We start from the raw sequence: 16831 nt of genomic DNA on the forward strand, positions 1-16831 counted from the left end.
TTAAAAAATATTTGTACTAAAAGAGAAATAGATTTTACCATTAAAACTGCCACCCACAATGAAATGTGTCATGTTGTGAAGCTGCATCATACCAAACAATTATATAAAAATACTCTGCAGGAGAATTTATTTATATGTTTTTCCTGGTTTGTTCCAAAACCTCTCTTCAGTGTTAACCCTTTCAATGAGTATGTATTATGTTGGTGTAATGTGAGTTTGTTGCCCTGAGGTAACATACTACAATAGAACGATAAAAGGCTTGCACTGTGTATACTGTTGTTTTACCCACTGGTCAACTTTCCTTCAGAACTGGAATGAAGGAGAACAGAAGAGTGCAGGGCTGGTGACCATGAGCCAATGTGACATGTTGCTCCTGAGAGTGTTGCTTTTCATTTCATTTGGTCTGTTTTTTTTTTCTTCCCTCAGCATAAAGTGAAATTAGGTGACCCTGGAACAATTGAGTGGACCCCGAGGGTAAATAGAGCTGAATCAGACGCCACAAGCCTCCATATGTGTCCCATTTCTCAGCTGCTGACAGGAGGCAAGCAAGAAATAAAATATCACACACAGTAAGATATAAAGTCTCACAGGGAGCAATACAATAGATCCCACAAAGACATGGCCAAGGTGAAGCCCCCAAGACCTCTCCTGATTAGCACAGGGTATAACAAACGGACCTGAACCTGTCTGTATTGCCTCTGAATGGCGAACAATCATAGTGATACATTTCTTTTTAAATGCATACAAGGAATTTGTAATATACTAACATACATCTGCACTCATCCAACAACCTTTCCTTTTCTCAAGAGCATGGAGGTATCAGAAGGGCAAACAACTCTTCATCTTCTCAATCACCCATTGCCAAAACAAAGATACACAGAATTACAACTGAAGAGAACCTGCCCCATCACAGATTTTGCATGACATATATTATCATATGATTTCTGGATGAAAGCATTTGAAAGGTTTTATCACCAACAGCTATTGGTAGCAAGGTTCCAACTAGTGATTGTATATACACCAATTGTCCTAAAGTTTATGGACATTCAATGTGTGAATACAGAAGTTAAGTATAATATAAGCATAATTCATATAGGGCGGTACGGTGGTGCAGCAGGTAGTGTCGCAGTCACACAGCTCCAGGGACCTGGAGGTTGTGGGTTTGATTCCTGCTCCGGGTGACTGTCTGTGAGGAGTTGGTGTGTTCTCCCCGTGTCCGTGTAGGTTTCCTCCGGGTGCTCCGGTTTCCTCCCACAGTCCAAAAACACACGTTGCAGAGTTGCAACATCACAGAGTTGCGATGTCTAGTGTTATGCCTTCCAAGATGACAGGCTTTTAAAGCAGCAAAGGGAGACCGTTTGGAAAAGCAATATCCAAAGCTGGTGTCCACACACTTTTGGTCAGAATATGTATAAGTAATTCTGCTTAGAACATGATTGGAAAATGACTACACAGTTCTCTTTATGCAAACATGGCACACTCTCGTAGAGAATAAAGATGCCCTGTATACATAATGAATTAGAAACACTCATAAAGGAGAGTAATTGGCTAAACTGTTCAAAGAAAAAATCCCTGGAGCGGAAGCATTTAAATGTACAAAGCTTCAGAGGTAATCTGAAGTGTTAAACATCTAAAGAAGCGTTTTTGTGGATAATGAACTCGTGCATACATCAACCGTCTTGCAAATAACTTCCAACAGAGTGCGTTCCTCTCTGTTTGTTATAGGCTGCCTTCTCTTGGCACAGGAGCCCTGCTGTTCAGTTGCAATTGGAAGCTGTCACCAGCACAGATCAAGAGAAAGTGAGGTGCTTACGAACTGAGATTGAGGTGGCAGAGAAAAGCAGGAGGTTAATGAAACCGTTCAGACTCTTTGCAGGTCCAAGCAGGTCATTGGAACGCTCCAAGAAGCTTGAGGCACAAGAAGGACATTCCTTTGTTGGAGCCAAAACCCAGAGGTGAAAAGTAAGGCTATAAGCTCTGGCAGTGTAGTTACATTTGTTCAGTCAAATGTATTCGCATAATAGAACCATACAAACTTCATATGTAGACGGAGAATGTATTTGCAGCTCCTGAAGTTCTTCTATCAGTACTTGTGATACTTTCATATTCTTCAGAGTTCTAAATTTTCAAAAATATTTTGGAAAAAAACATTTGCTTCTTTTTTTTCCCTTCCCTTCTTTCCTCCCTCATTTAAAGATATTCTACAAGGTGCCACCATTAGTTGTACACTGAATGGTCACTGGATTAGGAATACCTTTTATCAGCTCCACTGACCATACAGGAGCACTTTATAGATCTACAATTACAGACAGTTGGCCTTCTGTTTCTACTTTCTTATCACCATTCCGACGTTTTTTCAATGGTCCAGATCCCCACAAGACCAACGCATGGCCGGCAAAATTTGGGTGGTGCATCATTCTCAGCGCTGCATTGACACTGATTTGGTGGTGTATTGGTGTGTGTTATGAGTGAATCAGACACAGCAGTGCTGCTCAAGTTTTTAAACACTGTCCATTCACTGTCCAATCTGTTAGACACAACTACTTCATTGGTATAACTTGTAGATAAAGTAATGTTGTGAAGTAGCAGACACAGTAGTTCATGTGTTGCTGCACAATTTGTGTTGGTCGTGGTCTAGTCCTTCATCAGTGGACACAGGACGCTGTTGACTGGATATTGTTGGTTGGTGGACTATTCTCAGCCCAGCAGTGTCACAGCAGCACTGCTGTGTCTGATCCACTCATACAGTACAGCACAGACTAACACATCAACACAAGATCAGTGCCACTACACCACCCAAATCACACCTGCCCTGTGGGGGTTCTGACCATGGGTGAAATGGGGGTAACAATGTATTCAGAGAAACAGGGGGACTGCAGCCTTTAATTGTAGAACTACAATGTGCTATTGTATGGACAGTGGAGCTGACAAAATGGACAACGAGAGTAGATACAAGTTAGGCGTTCCCAATCCATTCATCTTTCGGTATGAAGTAACATTGTAAGTTAGTTGCTTTGCAGCAGTGACAATGCAAGTTCTTTTGAGTCTATATTTCACTGAAAAAAATATTTTATTTGTGTATATGTTTAAACAACTCGCTCAGATAAAAAATATCATTTATTAATTATAATTTTACACATTTTTATATTCATTAATATTGCTTAAGAATCTCATGAAGAACCAAAAGAAAAATGGTCCAATTCCAAAGCAAAACTCTTAAATGTTGTAATACCTTGGCTCTGGGCTTACCGTTCAGTTTTTTATCTTCAGTTATGAATTATTTTGTAGCTATCTCTTAACCAAGTACTTAAAGGAATAGATCAGAAAAAGTGTCATAATATTGATTGAAATATTTAATACTGATTTCAAGTGAACTTGGTTAGCCCCTTGTTAGCATTGTGCAAATGGTGTCTAGCTAACTGTTTGCTATAATTTCAGTTTTTTTGGTATTTGGCTGTGTTTGATTGAGCCAATTTTTGATTAAGAAATGTATTTCACTTGTTATAAAGATACAACTTCTTCAGGACAGCAGTGCTTAGCAAAGCAAATTCACATCAGTCATGACAGAGTAAAGGCCTGTGGGCCATACTGCAGATGCAGAGAATATGATCGTAATCTGAGTTGTGACACCCACGTAAATCAGCACTGTTATGTGGCATGAAGGTTATGCATTAGCCTGCCAGATCTCTCCCTAGAGGAAATGGAACTGGACCAGCTCTGCACATATTCTGCCTGTCCCCATAACCAGCGAGGCATGAAAATTCTGTTGTACAGAAGATACACTAAGCTGCTTAATGAAGGAAGATTTCCGGATCATCAGCCATGGACCCACAACAACGGCATGCTGGGCATAGGGAGTCAGTTCAGCACGCCAGTCTACGCCAGCTTGTGCCAGACCTTAATGGCAAGAGCAGAGGGACAATCACTATTTATCTATTTGCTTTCTTTCTCTCTCTCTTTTTTTTTGCCTGCTTTGCATGTCACAACTTTAAAAGCTATTAGCAGTTCGAGGACTCACCATCTGCACAAACATCATTATCCTGTTAAATGCAGTTGCACTTGCAGGGATTAGCGGACCTGCTTTATTCATCAGAGTTTCTGTTGGAATGATAAATGAGCTTATGAATGGGTATTAACCTTTGGGTACCTTGGAATCACACGGTGTTTATAAAGCTACTGCATAATCGCATTCCACAGCTGAGGAGAAAGTACCTCTGTGCCAATTCCCTGTCTTTTGAGTTGGTTGTGTAAAATCAGGCAAAAACCTGACAGCATTTCTTTTCTGAAAATGACACTGGTGCCACTTTTTCGGCCATGGTTGTCTATTAAGTGCTGCATAGCAGTTTAGAATTTCATGACTGACAATCCAAAAACTCTAAGCCCTCAATGGTGTAAATATATCCTACAATCCTGAAAAGGGAGTTCTTTAGCAAAAGGAATGGCTAGACAACACGTCTACTTTATGAATTCGAAATCATTGTGTTTCTTTGTATGTGTTAGTGGTTTTATTAGTGTTGTCAAAGTTTTTAATGGCACAAGATTTTTTATTTATGTATTATATTTACACATAGTTAATACGTTCTGGTAGTTTGTCCCTGTGAACCATTCCTAGTTGTAGGCTACATTTATGTGGCCACTTGCTTTTTTTGAGAGACTCTTTCACAGAGTTTTATGCTCTGTAAAACTCATTCATTGGTTTAACAATTTTAGGCAAAATCAATGTTTATTTCCATCCAGAGTTGCATTGATATTTCACCAAAATCTTGTACACACTAAAGAAAAGTCAAAACACAGTCTTCTCCAGCACATCCTAAAGAGTTTCAACAGGGTTAAGTTCAAGAATCTGTGGTAGCCAGTGAAACTGATTTGCTTCTAGAATCACTCTTTTTCTTTGAGCCTGCTGAATCTCTGCATTGTCATTCTGGAATATACCTGTGCCTTCAGGAGAAAAAAAGCAAATCCACTGATGTCATAATCTGGTCATTCAAGTACATGCAGATGGTGAGCTTTATGTGGCAATTTACTGCCACATAAAGTTGCAGAGCCTAGACCTGACCTCTACAGGCTTGGGCACTTTGCACGATTTGTGCATAGCTTCATGAGCTTCACTTCATATGAATATGTTGACACTAAACTCGTCAGGCTTCATCCATGTCCTTCATCCATTGCTGCAGAGACTTCTCTGATCTATTTTGTAGCAATTTGAAGGTATTTTTCTGATTTAAGGTTTTCTTAAAGCCACACTCATGTTTAGTCCAAGTCCTGTGAGTTCCTTTTGTATTGTGAAGAGGGAAATGTTTCTTGTTCATTTTAACTAAAGCCATGACTTCTACTGTCAACTTTTTTTAGGATTCAGCTTTGTGAAGTGTTTAATTGATTTCAGGGCATGGTCATTCATGGTCATTTTTCCGATCACATTGCTTTTGTGAAGTTGACGGTTCACCACTATACTTACAGGTTTGAATAATGCATTTTACACTTCCTAATTCCAGTAATTCATAACCTCCTGTTGTCTTTGTATGGTACAGATCAATATGTGACCCTTCTTATACAGAGTAATCACAGGCTACTCTGTGTAGTGGAGTAAGGTTTTGTGGCCTCATGTATCTGCATTTCTGCCAAGCTTTTTCTCATAGGTGATTTCTGCCACTGGCTAAGTCTCCCTCAAACACATGATGCCTGGGTGAAGGCTGGAACATGATTCCTGGGAGACATGTAAAGCCAGCCACTACATATTGTTGGAATGGCGACCAATACGATACCATTAGACAACTCAATACGCAATGGCTCAGCTACTAATTCATTGGCTTACATCGTTCTGAGTGATTGTAGGAAAGGAAGGGCCATCCAACACACTCAGTTAAAACGAAAACATTTTTCCTCCGTTTGTACTCTCCTACTCTCTGAGTCATGGATCCTTTTTCACTAACAGTGTACAACAACTGTCTTGCTTGTCTTCAAAAAGCCTCTCAGTGTATTAAATGTGTGCAGTAAAGCTCTATATTGTTTGTGGACTTTGCTCTGCAGCGGCAGGAAACTTCTCAGTCTTTTTCTGAGCAGCATTAACCTAACTTCACAGCTTGATATTTAATGAGGACACAGCGTCCTTGGAACACAGGCAACACAGGGAGTCATCCACACATCAATCAGCTTCAGAGTTTCTCTCCAGCAGCCCTGACTCACAGCAGATCTGTTCAAAACACACTCCACTTACCTTAACTGTGAAGTGGTAACCTGCCACACATACTTCCAGAGTAGAAACATTCTGTACTGACTTGGCTGTTAGGTTTGAGCCAGTTCTTCCCAGTTTTATCATCTTTTGATTATAATACACCATGCTGCAGCAGTCTGTTCAGTAGTGCGAAAATTCATGTTTGGCAGAACTGACTTTTGCCCTTTGCCTGAAGCATAAAGAAAAATGGTTAGGAAATTTATGAATAGAGGTTTACAAAAATGATCAATTCCATAACTCAGCCCAAACACTGGAGACCCACAGCCTGACAGATAAAGGATTGGTATTCAGAGATACGTGTCCAATGAATTATTCACAGCAGAGCATGTTCTGACGGGCTGTGATGATATAAAAGCACAGGAAAACCAATGGTAGCTCAAACAGATTAAAGAAAAAAAATATATGAATTTTTTATATAAAACAAACAAACTATATGACTAACTAAAAAAACTGCTTCCGATCCAATTATAGAATCCTAAAAGCATGCATTCAGAAAAAATAGACTATATTTTTATTTTTTTTTTAAGGTTATGGAATGTTGGAAGTTGTTTTAAATAGAAATGAGAATATCTTGTAGTGCATTTCCACTGCATGGTACCTACACTACTCATTTCTACTTGCTTTTTGGTACCCACAGCCCCCCCCCCCCCTGAAATGTAGCTGGTGAAGTTGCAAAACACCATCACTAACACTAGTAATAGTGAGTTTCGAAAAAAAAGGCAGAGGTAAGATTTAGTGTTGTTTACTCATCGTGTGTTTGTATGTTGTGTTTGATTTTTGGGACTAGCCTCGCATCAGTTCAGACAGATCAGTGTAGTTTTTCATTCCAGCTCTCATTGGGTTCAAGGGATATCTGTATATGTGCAAAGTCCACAGCATTGTTTTACAAGCTGATGTTGTGAGTTAGATAAAAACCAGTCTGATCAGTAGAGATTTTGTAAATGGCTATATTGTCTTTGGCTATTCAGTACTCTGCAAGGTTTACACATCACGTTTTAGTCCCTACTCAGCTTGCTTGGAACCATGAGTGAACAGGTACTAAAAAGTATTCCAGGTATCAAGACAAAATTTGCCTAATGGAAATTGTGCAGTGGAAAAGCACCATTTGTGATTTCAGTCCTGACTACTTTTCACTGATTTGTGTCATTTATATTTTTTACAGAGTACTCACTCCTCCATCTGTAAACATTGTGGCACCTCTTACTTAAAAAAATATTAATGTGTGAAAATTGACATTCTGGAAAAGCCAGTCTAACTCATCCCAAATATACTAAATAGTGCTCCTTCATTCCAGAGAACAAACACCACCACTCCACAACTTAGATTTATACACCTCTACACATTTGGCATTGAGCATTATCACCTTAGGCTTGTGTGCAGCTGCTTCACTGTGCCCTAGTTTAGCTTTTTTATAGGTTCTATATGTATTATACAAACTGTGTATGTCTTTAGTAAGTAAATCATAATGCAGCTGATTTCACTAATTATATGACGTAGCTGTTTGTCTGTGTGTGTGTATTACAGAAGTCTTTAGGCTTTATCTGATGGAGTACAAGGCCCTGATAGTTCCCCACTGGCATTTATCACTTGTTTCAGAAGTAAACGTTTGAAAATTCCCCCAAACGTCTAGAAAAATAAAAGGGTTCAGATTGAGATCGGTGCTACTTGGAGACTTTCAGCCTCCCACACTTTGAAACTTTTCAACGGGGGCAAATGTAAGAAGATTGTGTGTGCAAAGGGTTAGAAAAGTTTTCCTAACTGCCTCACACCAAAAAGCATCATTAAGTGCCTGGAGGACTCAGCTACACTCAGATGTCAAAGTAAACTTTGAAAGAACTTTACAATCCAAAAAAACACTACACAAGCACACATTAAACAGGAAAGTGCTGATCCAATCCAATGTTTTTAATCAATTGTTTGTTAGGCAAAGAATATAATACAATGACAGGACTAGAATTCATAAGAACACCTACAAATACTGATCGATATATGTGGATCACAGTCACACAGTCCAGCAGAGTCCACTAGTAATAGGAAACTTGTATTCTCTTGTCTCTGAAGTAGTAGTGTATTGATATTGTTATATATATTACTATCAAAAAGTCCAATATACTTTCAAAAATGTCCTTTAATGCCATAGAACCCTAACGAAATTATAAAAGGAAGTTTAATTAAAGAATGTTTTCTGTAACTGAACTTTTAGTGTGAGGAAAATTAAAGAATCGCTACATATTCTCAGGTTTATTTAACAGTCCATGGATTTTTGTTGAACTGTATGACCAAGCCAAAAAACAAAAAAGCCTTTTATTTTTAACATGTAAGTGTTACTCTCTTTATTGACTGTACTAGTCTGGTTTGAGTGAGATTATATGACTGTGATCCATAACCCTAAGCAATAAACACATCCAGAGATCCTTAGAAAAATAAAGAAAATGAACAGAAATGAAAGAAAGAAAGGAAACAAACACAGAGTATGTACATCACAGAGCTAAGGAAGGGTGTTAAAATGGTTTAAACTCATTTCACTCATCATCCTGCTGGTGGCTGCTGGTATACGGACAGAACATTTGCGTCATTAAAGTTTGAAATGGACTGTCTCTTTCACTTCGGAACACAAAGGCGATAAAACGTATCCATTGTTTGAAAATGTGGTCTAACCTATGAGTACTGCGATAGCATATCCCTTGTTATGCAGTTTTACTTCCATGCTCCAGGGGTCAGTACCTACATCAAAACATCAAATTGTTTGCCTGTAGACAAGGACATGACACTGCCCCATAAATGTTCTCCCAAGGTTCATAACAGCCAAGATTATGCCACTTGTATAATCTTAATTCCATAGGAGCACATTATGCAGAAATTAATATTGTAAACAAAACACATGAGATAATTAATTAGGAAAAGAGCAAACAGTTACAATTTTTAAAAATTGAATAGAACTAAAAGTAAAATAAAATCAGTGCTTTAACTGATCACCTTTTTTTTAAGGGGCCACACTTCCCAGGCCCCACTTTTAGTCCACTACTGACCCCACTCTGAAAAAGCCAGCATTAGACACACCAACTGCATTCAGAAACCAAAGAAAGACAAAGCTTTATTGTCAGGATTATCTTCCAAAGGTTGGTCTTTCTCTGAGTAGAGGGCAAATCGCAGAAGCAAAGTTAGATCTATAAGTAGGAAAAATAGGAATAGCAGTGGTCCGTGCTAAGTATGCTAAGCAGCTGCGTTTGGAACAGTCTCGCCACTGGGGCCAAACTCGCTTCCTCGTTATGCTAATCCCCCTTTTCTGAAACCATCCAATCAGAAACATTTCCCCTGGACATAGATAACACAGTGTGAATGAGATATGCTCCACACACTTCTCATACCAAGTGGAGGAGTTGGCGGAAGATGATGGATGCTCAATGCTAACGTGGAGTCTAGATAAACTAGAGGTCACTGCTATTTCACTTCACTCCGATCTGGCTTCTATTTTACACCTGTCCTGCTTTTCAAATTCGTACAACAACGTAAATACGAAAAGGGCGAGGTTAAGTCCTCACAATGTGTGCTTCTGAATGTGAAGTGCATTTTTTCCTCTAATGTTGGAAAGCAAAGCTAATGCTGTTAAGTGAGGTGCTGTGTATGTGTTATATATTTTTCCCATCTTCATAACAAGCTAATTCTGTTTCGGTGGTGAACATGGGAGATAGTGCTTAAATAAATGGGGCTCGGTTCCAAACCTAGCTGGTTTGTAGAGAAACCTCTGGGAGGTTGACTGCTCTGTAGCAATTAGTCAGAAGAGTTGCCCCAGGAATACCCCAGATGCCTCTTAGAACTCTCAAGGACCCTTGCCAGCACACAGCTGTGAATACCCTCAGTTTAGAGACTCATTTTCATAATTAAGAGTTGCTGTTATGCCAGCACATTGTTAGCCATCTGATTGGACTTTCTGCTACATGAGGAATATAAAGCTATGTATATGAGGCAACATGGAGGAGAAGCAAAATTCTAATTAAAGCATATGAAAATTGGTATGATGTTATAATGTATATCGGTGAGTGTATTTACATGCACTTAATAATCTGATAATGGCACAAAGTCCAATTTTTGTATGTAATCCAATCAACATGTTTACATGAACTTTGCAAATCACATCCTGGAAACACATTGGAGTTTACATATGTCCAGCAATAATCTGATTTATACTTTGCCTCAGCCAATAATATGCCATGTCAAAATTCCTGCTGTGACTTTTTGTAAATATATACCCACTTTACCTGCCAATATGAGTCTTATTTTTGTATGATTTATGATATTATGAGGTGCTGCTCTTGTGAACCTCACCTTTAAATTCAAACATGGATTTAAATGGATGCATCTTAAAAACAGGACCCACTGTGTCATAGATGCAAATCACTGCTGCTCACTTGTGGTGAATTTTTAGCCTGCCAAACATGAGTGAGTTACAGACTAGGAGTGGACACATCTGTCAAAGTCCCATTCTTCAATTACTATTTCAATTTTGTCCTTCTACACTCTAATCTTTCATGCAGTAGCTGGTGTGATTCAAAATGCTGGTACTAATACTTTCAGCATCAAAGGCAATTCTAATATATGTCATGCTCAGACATGCCCTATTTTTGTTCCCTGAACAAACTCATGGTTCAAAACAAGTGGCGTACCTATAAGCCTGTATGACACACAGTTCCTCTAGGTCCTCTTTGTCTGTAATGCTATCATTTCAAAAAGGGACAAGAGGCTGGAGCGGATGAGGCGAGAACTTTGACATTAATTAAGCAAAGAAGATAAATTGTAAAGATATTTAGACAATTGGCTTTTTCCGTCACCTTGCACATGTCCTCATTGACGAGCAGGATAAAGGCAGTGAGAAAGACTTTGAGAAAAAGCTGAAGGGTGAGAAATCAAACAGGGAGGTGTAATCTCTAGGGGAATTGAGAGAGGGACAGAGAATGAGAGAGAGAGAGAGAGAGATAAGCACAAGATATGTTGGCATCAGAGAAAGGCAGTATAAAAGAAGGACTCTGCCCTTTTCTTTGGTGGTGGAGACGTGGTGCAGTCCTTGTTCCAGTCAGCTGTCGCAGCCTTCTTTGGAAAACAGGACATGCACCTGGTACTAAAAAAAATGAAAAGAAAAAAACCCATCTGAACCACAGTGAGTACAAAGTTTCCATAAAAAACAAACAGTAAATGCTGAGTCTCTAGTCAGTTTTTTTTTATATCTCCAGGCGTTTTTACCCTCATGACCTTAAGTGTAGATCACGGCAGAGCTGAGGCACCTCTGCCACTAAGTGTTTTACCCAGGAGCCCTTTTTGGCATCTGTCTCATCCATGGCGTAACACCAGCTGGATGAGATCCTCTTTATCACCACCTTTATTCCCCACTGAACTATCTGCACCATTTTGAGAAGCTAATTGTGGGCACAGGCTGCTACCCAAAGGCTGAGGGAAACAGCATGATATATTTCCTGTTTGAAGTGGTGTATATGGGGCCCAGTGCAATTAAGTGTGGATAGCTATTGTGCTCTCTCTGTCTCTCAATGTCTTTCAAGACTAGAAAAAAGAATTTCTCCATCAGCAAGTGGGAGATGAATCATCACACATTATCACAGCAGAGTCTAAAGGAATGGCAGCAGGTAAAATATGTTACCATTCAAAATGTTCCAATCTATTAATGCTTCAACTAATAACCACAAGGAAAATGTTACGTAAGGCTTAAGAATTTATAATCAACAGTAGTTACCATGTTTCTTTGAGATTTTTCAGTGTTGAAAGGTTCAGTCCAAACTCTAATTTTCATTTATGTCCAAAAAATCACAAACTAATACATGATTTCTGTTGATCCTAGAGCCAAGATGCTAATGTAGCCAAGAACAACAAAACCCAATAGCCCCTAAAATATGAAGAAATGTCAACTAAATATCCATTAAATCTTTAGTTTTGCATTAGTATAAACAGTGCTCAGTTTAGCAGGCCTAAGCTTTGGGCTGTAATGATCTAGTAGTAAATTTTTGTATTTTAAGGAATATGCTATTGAATTAAATTATGCCCAAATACAGTCACACATTTCAACAATGATCAGTCATAAAATTAAACTGACCTCTTTGTTTCTTCACTCATCTTCCATTTCATTAACTCAACTAGTAAATGTACACTTTGTAGTTCTACAATTACAGTCAATCTGTTGCTGTGCAAGTTTTGTTAGCCCTCTTTCACCAAGTTCTTTAATGGTCAGGACAACTAAAGAACAAGTATTATTTAGGTGGTGGACTATACTCAAGAATGCAGTGACACTGAGAGTGTGGTGGTGTGTTAGGGTGTGCTGTGCTGGTACAGTTGGATCAGACACAGCAGTGCTGCTGGAGTTTGTAAACACTGTGCCTACACTCTCAGGAAAAAAGTACAGAACAGGTACATTATTGTTGCTAAAGGAACAAGCTATGTAAATGTACCTTTAAAAAAGTACAACAGTGGTTTTAATGTCCTGTTGTTTTTCCTATTGTGTTCCACTCAATTAAACACAACTACTTTGTTGGTCCATTTGTTGATGTAAAATCAGAGACTTTTCTCTTGTGGTAGTCATCCTATAGTCCTTTGTGGATAGCACACAGTTGACTATTCTCAGTCCAGCAGTGACTGAGGTGTTTACAAACTCTTGTAGGACTGCAGTGTTCCTCAATATCACTGATGCATTTTATTATTTTTACTTGCTCAGTGGTGGTCCTATGGGATGCTGATCACTGAAGAACAGGGGAAAAGGAAGCTAATTAGAAAAATTGTCACTGTGGTGGTACCATCAAGGTACATTTTCATGCCCTTAATTAGGGAACAACATTGTACGTTATTGTATTATAATTGATTTTAATTATCCAGGACTTAAATTACACTATTTTATTTTATGAAGTTCTATAATGGGGAAGAGAATGCAATGTACCTTTAGGGAACAAAACTGGACTTTAAAACCCTTGTTTTACACAGTATGTACCTAAAGTGACCAATAATGTACCTGTACTGTACCTTTTTTTCTGAGCGTGTATGCAGAGAAATAGGTGTATTGCAATGTGTAATCCTGGAACTACTAAATGCACCTCTATGGTAATTAAAGCTGTAGAAATGGACAATGAGTTTAACGTGCTTCTATAGTGATAAGGGACAAACTAAAATTTATGTGTGTTGCTACTGATTATTGTGCAATGGCAACATTAGTTAACGGGTGAGTTTTCAAGCATTATTTTGTACAAGCTGTTAGGGATATTCTAAAATCATTCCCTCCTGAATGTGTAAATCCTGTGTAATGTCTTTTACTATTGTACCATATGGATGTTTAGCAGCCACTTGCAGCCCATCCACAGAAGATTTTATGGTGCACTATGCACTACGCAGACTGGTAATGATCTTATAGTCTCTAATCAGACCTCAGCAAAACTGTGAAGACATTGCATTTCAGAATTTTTGAATGAAATTCAAATATGTTAAGGTAACATATATTAATGTTATCTGCATGTGAATTAAGCATATTGGAAATCTAAATGGTGTAATGTCTTGTAAGCCACAAATTAGAGGTAACCTGTGGAATTACTACCCGTTGTAGTATGTAGTACCCGTTTGCTGTACTACCCCAGCTAATCGAGGAGGATCTCCTGAAAAATGTCAAAACTGAAACAAATCTTCAACACTTGTTTAAGGTTAAATGGGAAACATGAAAATAAATTGTTACATATTTGGTCAAACTATTCTTTCCTGTAGTTGATCTAAAGAAGAGAGGTTACAGAAAAGTGTTCCAGTAGAGACCTCTCTTATGTCATCTCTGTTGGGAATGATTTTAAACACCAAGACAAAACATAAAGCTAAGCAATCTTCCAAAATCAGCAAAAACACTACTCCTCTCAACAAACCTATTCAGAATTACCATTAAGTTAAGATAATGTCTTACAAACAGCTAACCAAGGTCAACAAAGGTCAAGAAATTGTCTGAAATAACATGATAGCAAAACATGAGTTATTCCTTGACCATTCAATTTAGCTTCGATTTTGGAAATCAAACTCAGCACTATTTACATGTTTGTACCAAACCACCAGCTCCGAAACAGTTTATGTAAATTGACTGTACATGAGCATAGAGAGATTCCAATGCTGAAGGTGTGAACAATCTCTCTAGGCTAGGCTCATGAGATAACACTAAAAATGATACGGAGCAGGTCAAGAAATGAACAGATAAACAGTGTGAACTACAAAAGAATGGGAGTGGTTAAAGTCCATGTGGGGGTTAGCAGTGGCGTCGGATCACAGGATGCTGGAAAGAGGCAGATGCAGGACGAAGGGGAACAGAATGCTTCAAATGAAGAAAAGAGTGAACAGAACTTCATTTGGAGACAGAGGCAAGGGGTTTTGTTTTTGGTTAGAAATGGCCATGCCCCTCCTGTCCACCCCTGTGACCCCCTGAGCCATGCTTCTTGTGCTTTCTGCGCTCATGATGAGACTTGTGATGGTGACGCCGGTAGCGATGGGATCTCCGAGCTGTGGAAAAAAGCAGCAAGGAAAAACAAATGAGTAAATCTCTAATCAAAAAGCAACTGCATTTCCTTCCTCCAGTGTATTCTCTTCCAAATGGTTGCATTCCTATTAAAGGGACAGCTTTGTGAAAGCTGTAATTCTCACAATTTTTACTTTCCCCACCATTGATTTCCCCAAATATGGACAATCTGCTTCTTTAGAGCTGCACTGGAGCTAATATGGTGATGTAGTAAATAACATAAGATTAAAACCAAAAGCTGCATGCAGACTGCATTTGCACATTTCCCTTCAGCTCCACAATATGGGCAAACGTTTGTGGACACCTGCTCATCTAGCATTTCCCTTTGCTACAGTAACAACTTCTACCCTTCTGTGAAAGTTTTAGACTAAATTCTGAGAGTCTGAGAGGTTTTGATGGCATTTTGGCTATTGATGATTCTGGATTAATTGTTCTGGATTACGGACGCCACCCCAACTCCTCCCCAAGGGCACTGGATGGAGTCTAGAGAATGTAGTTTCACTGCTCCACAACCCAGTGCTGTGGCATTTTATAACCCACTAGCCTCTGGGTTATAAATGCAGTGGGCATGGTGACCTTAAGCTCATGTGTAGTAGCTCCAGAACATTCCATTTTCTGTGTTTTGTCAGTGCCCAACTGAATTTCAGTGCCAATAATGTGTGCACCTTAAAATAGCTGAACTCACATAACGTACAGAGTATCTGCTAATTTTTTGACAAAGAGTGAATGTATTATTATACAAAAAATAGATATACAAATTGTTTTTAAGTATAATTGTAATGCAAGAACATTAATCCACTCTTTGGTCATTTTTTAGTAACTGTTGCATAGTATTAAAATAAATCTTTCCCCCACAAAATAATCTACAAAATTAAGTTGTTTGAAAATGGAAGGCTGTATTTATTTAATTATTTAATTAACGAAAAATTGCTCCAAAAGTATGTGTGAGTATTAGTTTAGACAATTTAAAAATGGTGATTTTGATGTTAGCCATCATGAAACATAGCATAAAATTTAATTGTTTTTATTTTTAAATAAAAACAACAATTGTCATTCTTGATACCACACAACAGTTACCATAAAATGACAAATGGGTAGGAAAATTATTGCATTTTGTAATACAATAATATGTTACACAAAAACATGTAACACATTTATGTACACCTAATATTCTTAAACACAAAAATGTTGCTTCATCAAAAAGTAAACTCCCATTACTTGTTAGCTATCTTAGCTTCATTGTAAAACTTCAAAACGGTGACTTTTTTACAGGTTTCAAATATGTTTGCTGAACTGCTAGGTTTGGGGTAAAGTAGAAATTGTGTATACTTGATTTTTAATAATAATCATAAAAATGTCACATTTATTTCTGTATATTATGGATGAGCATAATATAACATTGTCACTCACACTTTGTGCAGATGATTTTGGGGCGGTCCCATTTGCCATTGGCGCGGCACTTAGCAGTGGGGACGTGGCGTTGAAGGAACCCGTCTGCACACTGATAGCGCACCACCGAGTGGATGTCGTAGTGCGTGCGCTTTCGGCCAATCAGGAAAGCATTGTCCACAAGAGGAGGGTTACCACACAGCACTGTAAAGACAGAGTCAGGGCCATGTTAGTTTTATATATTTTTTTACTATTACCCAATTATTTAATTATGGCTAGTTCTGCTGGTTAGCTAAGACTCCCCTATTACACAGTGCTACCAAATTGGGAGGATCTTCTACCAAGAAGTCTAGAACTTGCTTCATCTGAGACTTGAGAAGCCACTGGATAGTGCAATACACTTGGAGGATGCCAACTGTACACATCTGCTATATTAGCTTGCAGTTGGCTAGTATTGAGCTCTGTAGTGTTAGAAGAAGGAAGGTCAAACTACCCATCCAGTTTTACTCATGGGCTCAAAACTTGGTCAGTTGCCCTGTATCATATTATATACTTATAATGTGGTAAAAGAATAAAAGAATTTCATTGAAGAAAAAAATATATACATTTATCTCTTGGCCATTGACATGTAGCAAGTAGCCCTCATTCAGAAATAAGATAACATGAAAATGGGATTG

The 16831-nt window shown here is 38.5% G+C and overlaps 1 protein-coding gene across 2 annotated transcripts in view; it reads right to left on the minus strand.

The window, feature by feature from the left end:
• Positions 1-8152: 8152 nt before the first annotated feature.
• Positions 8153-16831, minus strand: part of ncanb (neurocan b) — a 227276-nt gene continuing 218597 nt past the window's right edge. For both annotated transcript variants that reach the window (XM_066648004.1, XM_066648003.1), the window contains 2 exons: positions 16176-16358; positions 8153-14749 (listed from right to left, as the gene is read on the minus strand). In XM_066648004.1, the coding sequence (XP_066504101.1) occupies positions 14631-14749; positions 16176-16358 (302 nt within the window). In that variant the 3' untranslated portion in view covers positions 8153-14630. The remainder of the gene's footprint in view (positions 14750-16175; positions 16359-16831) is intronic.

Source organism: Hoplias malabaricus, chromosome 16 (assembly GCF_029633855.1).
Source record: "Hoplias malabaricus isolate fHopMal1 chromosome 16, fHopMal1.hap1, whole genome shotgun sequence".
Lineage (NCBI taxonomy): Eukaryota > Metazoa > Chordata > Actinopteri > Characiformes > Erythrinidae > Hoplias > Hoplias malabaricus.